This window comes from Bombina bombina, chromosome 8 (assembly GCF_027579735.1).
Source record: "Bombina bombina isolate aBomBom1 chromosome 8, aBomBom1.pri, whole genome shotgun sequence".
Taxonomy (NCBI): domain Eukaryota; kingdom Metazoa; phylum Chordata; class Amphibia; order Anura; family Bombinatoridae; genus Bombina; species Bombina bombina.
In genome coordinates this window covers 331,168,352-331,179,666 of record NC_069506.1, presented here as the reverse complement: position 1 = coordinate 331,179,666, position 11,315 = coordinate 331,168,352, and the positions used below count along the sequence as shown (strand labels likewise).

Sequence of the window (11,315 nt, the reverse complement as noted above, 5' to 3'; positions counted from 1 at the left end):
CATAGGAGCAAATTAGAAAGTTGCTTAAAATTGCCTGCTCTATCTGAATCATAGCAATTTAATTTTGACTACGCTATCCCTTTAAGGCTGGTGGGGGGGGGGTTAGCACAAGTTGAAAGGTTTTAAAAATCAAGAGCAGTTCAGTGACACTTCAGTTAGTTGAAATGATATGCCTGGTCTTATTTCTTACCTAATTATCCCTCTGTAGCATGTTTTAAGGTCATGGTGAAGTATTCCATCATATTTAAGGGACAGGTAATGATGAATAAAATAAGTATAGTATGCAAGTGTGTGCATTACAGATTTAATACAGGTTTACATTAACATTGTGCTGTAAGATTAATATTAAAACCTTTGAATTTGCTTATATCCTTTGTTGAAGGAACAGCAACACTAGTGTGAGCTAGCCAAGCACATCAGGTAAGCCAAAATCAAGAGGCATATTTGTGCAGCCACCAATCAGCAGCTAGCTTCCAGTAGTGCACTGATGCTGCTGGGGATATGAACATATGACTTCAACTAAGGATAACGAAAGAATGAACAGTGTAAAATAGGAAATTTGCTTAAAATTGCATGCTCGGATACATGAAAGTGTAATTTTGACATTCATTTCTCTTTAACTACATAAGAATTAATAAAGTGATTTTATGCTGTATGCAGGTGATGGAGGCAAGAAATCTTACTATGGTCATACTGCATTTGTGTTGATAACCTGAGTTTATATACACAGTACTTACTGAAGCTATATACTCTTCAGCTGTATACATAAAAAGTCATTTTCTCACAGACGTCTCTATCCTCACTGAGCCATCTTCCTTAATACCTTTTTTTTTTTTTGCTTAGTATTCGAAAACTTTAAAAACACCAAATCCCAAAACAACAAAAAGAGACCAACAATATTCAACAAGTGCATTTTTTATACATTAGACAGAAATTCTGAAATCCAGTTTCACTCTATTTCTCTAACATTAAGTATTGCTGTTATAATTGACATTAATGCTTTTATTCAAGTAGGAGACATCTAATGAGACTAGCAGTGGTGAATACTTGCACCAGAGTGCTAAGCATAGATATAAGAGTTCTTATCAGAGCACATACCAACCTCTGAGATATTTTACTGGGATACCGCAAGCTAATGAACTGATTGTGCATGGTATGTTTACTCTCAGCTTACATCATTTAATGTGCACTTCTGATGGTATAGACTGAAGCAGTTTTATTTTCTTTGACGAATCAGACTCCTGAACATTTGTTAATCATAAAACTGAAATATCCCATGCTAGTCCTGGGGGGTAACACAGAGGTAAAATAGCCCCTTACTGGAGACAACTTTATTAATCAAATGGATTTACTAAACTCCAACTTACCTCCATAAACAAAATGTGCACAGTTTTTTTATATTTACACTTTTTAAGTCACCAGCTCCTACGGAGCATGGGCAAGAATTCACACAATATATGTATATGCATTTGTGATTTGCAGATGGCTGTCACATGATACAGGGGGAGTGGAAATATAATTTTGAAATTTGTGAGAAAAAAAATATATTTACTACTCATTTAAAGTTTATACTAAGTGCCATTGCATTGTCTTTTTATCATGCATTCGTTGATTATGCAAATCTACTGTATTAACTGGCCCTGGTGTTTATAAACATACACAAGAAAGAAAGAAGAAAATAATGGCATGTTTGCTTGGACTTTTTGCTTGACAGTTATAGGAAATCTTTCCCTAGGTGAATTAGAGGGATGTTTAACCTTAATTTTAACTACATTGCTTTAAAGGCATTGAAGATTACCCAAGGCTCCACCTATTCATGAATGTTTTGCAAGAACCAGACTTGCTCTGTGCTGGCCTGTGCAGCTGATTCCTCTAAACAAGATGGTGGCACGGGGGATCAGATGCCAATCCCACAAGCTAAAGGGAGCACGCTCTGTATACAGCATATCAAGTGAGGCAGTACGCAGAGCAGCAGGTGCATATTCTGTTTAACGGGATAGTCGTCTTCAGAAGTGTTATTGTTTAAAGATAATCCCTTTATTACCTATTCCCCAGTTTTGCATAACCAACATGATTATATTAAGATACTTTTTACCTCTGTGATTACTTTGTATCTAAGCCTCTGCTTTTGACAGACTTGCTGAATCCTAAATAACTCCACGGGAGTGAGCACAATGTTATCTATATGACACACATGAACTAGCGCTATCTAGCTATGAAAAACTTTTAAAATTGAGATGAGAGGCAGCCTTCAAGGGCTTAGAAATTAGCATCTGAGCCTACATAGCTTTCAACAAAGAATAGTAACAGAACAAAGCAAATTTGGTGATTAAAGTAAATTGGAAAGTTGTTTAAAATAGCATGCCCTATGTGAATCATGAAAGTTTTATTTTTAGTAGACTGTCCCTTTAACATAAAGAATGAGGTAAAACATATGCCTGACTGTTCCCCCTAACTATAAAAAACAAAACACAAAAAAACAGGATGCAAATCTAGCTCTTGCAAAATGGTTGGAAAGGGTTAGAGGTAGCTTATGCCTCAAAGCTTTTAAAACATTGCAGTTTAAATTGAAGCTTAAAGTGCCATTAATATATAAATTAAAAAGTGATTTTTACTTTTTTACTCTGCACAGTTGAACACTGAGTATGCTTTGGAAACAGCACGCCTGCTCAGAGAGCTTATATTCATCATCATCAATGATTTAATTCAATTATAAGCGGTGTAATGCGTGCCACTATGCACCCTGAACAGGCATGGAGTTTTAATGCAGACAAGTGAAGTATATGTACATAATTATGTTCCATGTGCACCCATGCAGAGTATAAGCTTTCACTTAAACAGAGATAGATTTTACTATAAGAATTGGTACAAATGTATTGCAAAAATCATTCTTTTCTAAAGGGAGATTGTGGTTAGACTAGCAAGTCCCTTTAAAGTCACAGGATTTATGCATGCATGCTCAATATATGCAATTAAATGCTAAAATATCTGTGTAAAACAAATGTTTTAAAAGCATTTACAAATGGCATTTTGTTTTATTTTGAAAAGCAGCCCAGGAATACACCCCTTGAACAGTTTGATGGAGGTCATGTTCCTGAGTTCATTTGCTGCTCTCATGTGACTCGCTGTAGAATTGTGATATTCACAACAAATCTCAAGATAACTATATTATATACTCCAGCTTTACAGTTTTATTTGGATAGAAGGCGGAAACCACAATTTGCTTAGGTAAATTATAGCAATAGCAGGTAAATAAACAATACATATTAATTTCCTTTTTGTTTTCCTTTGTTTTTTTTTTTTTTTTTTTTTTCTACTGGGAAATTTAAGTTTGGGATTCATGTGCATATTTATCTACTGTATGTATACCAAGTAATAATCTGAACATGTAAATATCAAAACCATTATATCTTGTAAAATCAATTTAATTAAAGATATTAGATTAAATAAATCCATAAAGCTTGTCATATATGTTTACATCACAAGCAAAATTCAACAGATGTGGGTAGCCCATTAGCTAACACTAAAAGGGTTAATTTAAGTGAGATATCAATATTCTAGACTGCCATGGGTTGTGATATTAAGCTGGTAGGTGGCAGGATCAGGAATAATATGCGTAATCACTTCTTTACAGAAAGAGTGGTTTATTCATCGAACAGACTTTCAACAGGTGATATGAACAAATACCGAAGGGCATCATTTTGATAAAACCACAAAACAAGTGATCGTGTTGGTGCATGAAATTGCATAAATATTACATTGACCTAATTTATGATTGTTCTTCATTTTCAGTTTAACTCTTGTTTTTATTTGACAAATACAATAATGTATTCAAGAGCAAGTTCTGAAGTTTAAATACTCTATTCCTAGCGTAATAAATATGGGCCATTATAGGTCACATTTTGTGTAGATTCTCTGAAGATTTTTTAATCCCAAGCAATGTTGGTTCCAGAAAATAAATGTGGGACAAACACATACCCTGCAGAGGTCTATGCAGGAGCTATAATGCTGTCAAATAAGTGAGGCCTGTGGGCAAAGGCTTAAGTGTTCCATGGGCAGGTAAGTGTGTGTGGAGGTAGATGCATTGTATTTTGTGAATGGAGCTGAGCAGCCATACCCTTTACAACTGGAATGCAAACCTATTGAACCAACAAGACTTACAATCTATTGTCCCTTTTATTTAAGGTGACAAAAACCATCAACATTAGAGATGTGCATTTTCACGAAATGAATATCCGAATGAATGCACCAACAAAATTCAAAGAAAAAAATTAGTGAGGAAGTTTGTCAGCAATCATTTGTTTTCTTTAAATTACCTTTAAGGGGTTAAATACTTACCTCTTGAGAGCCACACTTACCCTGATCCTTCTCCTCAGTGCCCCAGGCTGTGTGAATAGGAGGCTTAGCACAGCGGATCCCAGAGCTTGCGTTAAAGGAGAAAGTCATTTAACGCAGGCCCTAGGATCCGCAGCACAAAGCCTCCTATTAACGAGGGCTTTGAGAAGAAGGATTAGGGTTGTCCTGGCTCTCCAATGCGCTAGAGGTAAGTATCAAACTACAAGTGATCTTTTTTTTACCTGTAACAAAGGACCTTTTACATGTGTTTAATGAAAACAACAGTAAATATTCCATGAATATTCAGCATTTGTTTCCTTTAACCCCGTAGCGATCAATATACATTACATTGCATGGTCGTTAAGGGGTTTCCTAGCGCAGCTTTACCAGAAGCAGTACAACTGTGCTAGTACTGTATGCTTCACTTCCGGAGGCATGCAGATATAGCGAGATCTTGCCGACATCGGTAAGACCTGCGCTATAGATGAGCCCAATAAGAGGGCTTGTTTAAAGGGACACTGAACCCAAATTTTTTCTTTCGCGATTCAGATAGAGCATGAAATTTTAAGCAACTTTCTAATTTACTTCTATTATCAAATTGTTTTCATTCTCTTGGTATCTTTATTTGAAATGCAAGAATGTAAGTTTAGATGCCGGCCCATTTTTGGTGAACAACCTGGGTTGTCCTTGGTGATTGGTGGATAAATTCATCCACCAATAAAAAAGTGCTGTCCATAGTTCTGAACTAAATAAAAAGCTTAGATGCCTTCTTTTTCAAATAAAGATAGCAACAGAACAAAGATAAATTGATAATGGGAGTAAATTAGAAAGTTGCTTAAAATTGCATGCTCTTTCTGAATCACAAAAGAAAAAATTTGGGTTCAGTGTCCCTTTTTACAACCGGTATGGCTGACAGTTGTTAAGAGTTAAAAAAATGAATGCAGAATAGTGCAGCAGACGATTATTTCCCTGAATATTTTTTCTGAAAGATTCAGACAAACTAATTTTTTGGGTGCTGTGCAAGTCGAGTCACAATAAAATGTCCATGATTCAGATAGAGTGTGTACCATTTTACTTCAGTTATCTAATTTGCTTTGTTCTCTTGGTATCCTTTGTTGATTGGTGGCTGCTCATAAATGCCTCTTGTCATTGCCTCACCTGATATGTTCAGCTAGCTCCCAGTAGAGTATTACTGCTCCTTCTACAAAGGATACCAAGAGAATTAAGCAAATTTGATAACAGAAGTAAATTGAAAATGTGGTTAAAATTGTTTGCTCTAACTAAATCGCCCAAAATGTTTTTTTGTCCCTTTAAATTGGAAGCTTTGTAAAAATTAGCTACTCACAACTTCTTTTTTTTTAATCTAGAGGCAGAGGGACAACTCCAGTAATGAGAAAAGCAAAGCCTGATAACTAAACTGGGTTTTTATAGTCAATTTGATATTTTCTCATTCCCTTTGTATCTACAGATCAGAATTTATACTGTGCTTATGCGCTTCAAACCTTAGGTCTAAACCCCTTATACCAACCCTAGCCCTAGTAACGTACCATAGCACTGGGCTTAGTCCCTTTACCATATTCCAAGTATAGCCCAAAAACGCTCTCCTAAATCTGACATCAACCCTTTAAACCAACCCTCATCCTACCTCAAACCATAACCTTAGCCCTAAACCCTTACCTTGATGCTTGACCATAACTTTAGCTATAACTCCTAACATTAACCCCAGCCCTAATCAGAACTCAAGCCCTGACCATAAACCCCTCCCATACAATGACATTTTTGGTGAGATTAAAGTGACAGAATACATTTACTCATCATTTGACCTCTATACTCCTTTGTTAATGGAAAAATAGAAACTGAAAAAAGGCTTGGTACTCCACCCTATCGACAACAATGCACTCACTATCATTATATGGAACCTAAAAAGACGCAACATGGCACAGCCCAGTTGCACATTATAGACACAGACTATCTTTGCAAAAGAAACTGAACAAATATCTCATAACCTAAACTTAAAGTTATATATGTGACTGGAGCCTTGAGCAATGCTAAATATCCCTGCATCTCTAATTGCATGTACCATTTCTGGGGATTTTTTTGTCACTGCAGTCTTCAAACAGCTAACGGCAGGCTGGTTTAACAGAGTATTTGTCAAAGAAGAACACAGGCTGAGCTAATGCTTCATCTTACATTTCCTTTGTGTTATATAATGGCAAACCGCAAAGAGAATAAGCTTACTGAGGGCTTACCGCGGTAATGTGTATACTTAGAACATCATACATGTTGTAAGCTTCTTATTCAATAACTACATGATTATATGCAATCCAAAGAGAATTAGCTGGTCTGTGAGGAATCAACTCTTCTGTTTCCACTTTTTTAACCCTTCGGTATCCATAAACAGCTACAAGGCTTACTAATGCACTACATTTTTTTTTTACCAGTCACAAGATGAAATAAATGCAGCCTGTTATACAAGTTTAGCTAACATCAATTTATGGGATGAGAGCAGACTCCTGAATCTATAAAAAAAAATAGAACATTTCAAGATTATTTTATTGCCACAATTTATATTAAACATGGCAATGGAATTATTTGTATTAAAAAAGTGGTGGGAAATTGTTATCCTAATAAACATATAGTCCATGACTCCACAAATTCTGCTGTTATGGCACAGCATAACATGAAAGTTTACTATACTTCAGATCATTTTTATAGACTCACATCATGTCTTTCTATCATCCATGCTCTAAGGTTAAAGTTAAAATAGTTAAAGGAACATAAAAGGTTAATAATACATTCCCCTGTTAATTGCTACAGCATTTTGTTATTGCACTGTTAAGTACAGAGACCTATGCATTTAGCTTACATCAGCTCTTGAGTGGTAATACATTTCCGATCCTGAACAGCACACAACCAGTTATTGGTGACTATGTACATATGCTGCCCCATTGGCTCAACGTCTGTGTTCAGGAAAAAGGAAAGAAATGTAAAACCGTGCAGTAGTGCCTTTCAGATTTGAGATAAGGAAGCATTTTTGCAATACAGTTTCATTTTCAAAAATAAGTTTTCATAGATTTATGCTTGCAAATATTCTCTTGCATACACAGGTATACATCATGCATTCACATTCATGTTACATGTGCAGTTTAAGATTGACCTTTATGACATTTTAACTGAAGTTTAGATGTAGTGATTCAGCTATATAGGATAATATGGGATAAAATATAGTTCACTGTCACTGGAGAGTTCTCTAAAAACTTAATGAATTTAAAGGGACACTGAACCAAATTTTTTCTTTTGTGATTCAGATAGAGCCTGCAATTTTAAGCAACTTTCTAATTTACTCCTATTATTAATTTTTATTTGTTCTCTTGCTTTTAAAAATATGGCATCTAAGCTATTTTTTGGTTTAGACTCTGGACAGCACTTGTTTACTGGTGGGTGAATTTATCCACCAATCAGCAAGAACAACCCAGGTTGTTCACCAAAAATGGACTGGCATCTAAACTTACATTCTTGCTTTTCAAATAAAGATACCAAGAGAATGAAGGGTTCAGTGTCCCATTAATCATGTGTTACACTTGTACATTTTTATATCTGATACGACAAATTACTGCTCACCTGTAGAGTCTATTCTAGATCGTTTTTAGATGAAGTGGTCAGTAAAGATCACCAAGTGATATCTCACTCTAATCTCACACTTGGACGAATGAGTTCATATCAGGAATAAAGAAACATTCTAAAATAAAATGCTTAGATGTGCATCATCCAGAAACGAATGAAAGCATCAGACGCAACATGAAAAACAGTCTCTTCCTTAGATCAACTAGAGGGACAGTCAAAAACAGAAACTACAATGGTTTGCAAATATAGAGTTCAAAGGAATTGCTCGTCTGATAATAGATTATTCCATCCAGCTAGATATAAGCACATGATAACCTTCATAAATAATCCAGAGAATTTAGACTGGTGTAGATCCCACACATTTAACATTTTGAAACTATAATTCAAACATAACCTATTTAACCCTTCCATTTAGTTATATTTACATTAGGGGTATGGATATAAATGACAGGGTTATATACATTGTTGATGGCTAGATAGAATATTGGTGAGATAAATTGAAAGATGATATTTGCTTTTATAGTTAGATAGATAGATAGACAGATAGATAGATCGATGATAGATAGATAGATAGATTCTAATATATTGGTCTGATAAGCAGTTTCAACTCTTCGGGAGCAGTTGTCAGGTCTGAAACCGAGTGCTAAGGCCAAAGCTGAAGAAGCACTGAACCACGGACCCGGGGCTATACTGTCATTCAATATTCTGCGTGAACTTCACCAGGTCCTACGGAAGAAAGTTTCACCTGTGTATATTCATGAGCTGCTTGGCATGAAGATAGTGGTCTATTTGCAGAAGTGAAAATACCTGAACGGAATCCACAGCTTGTGACCCGCCTGAAAAAGATCAAAACAAATTTGGCAAATGAGGAATATAAGAAGATAACAAGGAATATCAGTTGCCAGGTCAAACAAAATGGAGCACTGGTGGAACTGAGCAGACAAGGTAGAGACTGCTGTGTAGGAGGAAGCGGTGTAAATACACTTGTTTCTTCCAGCTGAACATTGCTCTTGAGAAAGCCCGGGCGTACTCCGGGAGAAACACGTTGGGCTTGTTATGTCCTGTCCCAGAATCCGTAGCTGAGCTGCAAAAGAGTGTTCCAATCGGATGTAAGCACTATATGCGACCAATATTTGGGAACAGTGTCAAACGCGAGGACCAACACTGGACTAGTGATTTATTTTTGCTTAAAAGAAATTACTTTTAGTAATTATGATTTGAATGTGTTTCTTAATCTGTCCAGTACTGACGGTGGGGAAATTTGCTTAGTACCAGATAACCGCATGAATGGTGAAGGATGTTTATTCAAACCGAACTAGCTAAATACCAATAGATTAAAGACCAACTAACACCAAGGATGAAATAACAATTAAAGGGGGAGACTGGGTGGACAAGGATATGCAAGGCTCAGTCTGTCTTTATTAAGATTAGGTCATATATCTGCTGTTAAATTTGACTGAATTTGTTAAGTTGTTTTTTTTTTCCTTTGGCGCGATGGAATGCCACAGTTAACGCTTCTTTTTATATGATGAGTGTATATTGGGTACTCTAGGATGTTTGTTTTTTTTTTTTTTTTTTCATAGAACCTTTTATTTTCATAAAAACATTCAGGATCAGCATATTGAAAGGCACATACCAAAAGCATATGTACTAAGGCACAGAAAGGGGAGGGGCATAAGATATTTGACATAATTGTGATAATAAAGATCTATACAGATAAATACACTAGCTTTGCTTATTTAGACATTCTTTCACTATTGGAGAGATGAGGTCTGCTGATATCCAGCTGAAGATTGGGTTTTGGTGCAAAGAAGTTTAAAAATGTATCTTCAAGTAAAAATGTACACAGCAGTTTCCTTGCAAAAAAATAGCCTGTTTGATCTGAGAAATATGGCTTTACATATTACAGAGTGTCAAAATCACAAATAAATTATAAAAAAAAAAAAAAACACAACCACGCAACAACACATGGGGGGTGGAATGGTTATATTCAGCACACTAAAAGGGATAGAAAGGACACAATTTAAATGTGCATAGGTGAAATAAAATGTGAAATTAGAACCATCTAGACAAAAAGTTCCTATTTTTAAGGTGCACACACATATGCTGTGAGAGCTCTGTGTACCTTCTCAGTGTCAGTGGTGGCAGTCTTTTATGATGCAATACACACCACCCCTAGCTCTCTGAACAGGCATGGTGCATATGCTTGCTGCAACAGTAATAACGTACTAGATGCATGTTTGCTAATGAAAGTATATTGAAAAATGTCATTTAAAATTGAAATGCACATCTCAACTTTGACCTTTTTGTAAGAACATTTTCCTGCTTAACACCAGAGATTATCTACATAATACAACATTAAGGCATTTGTGAATAGTTTTGTGTTTTTGGTATGCAAGGAACTGACTCTTCATTCTCCTGGAGATATCAGAGCAGCAGAAAAAACAATATATCCAGTGATATTTTAGGTAGTAAATGACATCAGAGGTCAACTGTGGGCCAAAAAGTGGATTTAACTGAGCCCGGATAGCAATAAGCCAGAATAGATAGCAGCACACAGCACATGTCACCAGCATGGTATTAATGACCCCTCGGTTTGGGCCTTTGGGAATGAACCAGGGCAACACGGCACCAATGAAACCCCAAAATACAGTCATAACTATGATCGGGATCAGCAATCCAGGGTAAGCCATGATCGCAACACCTGATCACGATCACCGAATACGAGCAACTACAGAGCTAACAACTTTGGAAACTCAGTCTCTCACTCTAGGATGTTTTACTGAGATCTCTAGATATTCTTAGAACAGACATTCCAGTCAAAATGTAAATGCACATAGATTAATTACATATTTGAATAGAAAGCATAGATGTATTAGCAAAAAAGCTTCTAGTAAAAGTTATAACTGTTTTAGTGTTAACATTTTTCTCTGCACGTGCATGTGAAGCATAGCTAGATATTGTCAGTTCATCTGCATTTTAAATAATACAGCTGCTCAGAGCACCAGTGAGGCTTGTATCATGTCAGCAATTAACAAATTGAGTCATTACCAGATGACACAAGCACCTTAGGCTCTCTGAGCAAGTGCTGTGTATAAAATGCTTGTCCACAAGGCATACTTAAATACACTGATAAAACAGCTATAGCTTTTATTACAAGCGTGCTTGATAATACCTGTATATTACAAATATGCTTCTATTCTAAACTGAAATTCATTTATGTGGATTCCAATTTGGGCTGAAATGTCCCTTTAACGGTGGTATTCTCTTCTTTTAACATTTTTATATTTTAATATGGGAGATGTCGCTTATTTTCACTTGGCATTTTATACACAGACAGATATAATTATCAGTAT

The 11,315-nt window shown here is 35.9% G+C and overlaps 1 protein-coding gene across 1 annotated transcript; it reads right to left on the bottom strand.

The window, feature by feature from the left end:
* Nucleotides 1–10,298: 10,298 nt before the first annotated feature.
* On the bottom strand, nt 10,299–10,705 carry LOC128639031 (V-type proton ATPase subunit e 1-like). The gene has a single exon (XM_053691172.1). It carries the CDS (start codon nt 10,650–10,652, stop codon nt 10,299–10,301), a length of 354 nt encoding a protein of 117 aa, XP_053547147.1. The 5' UTR covers nt 10,653–10,705.
* Between the last annotated feature and the right edge of the window lie 610 nt (nt 10,706–11,315).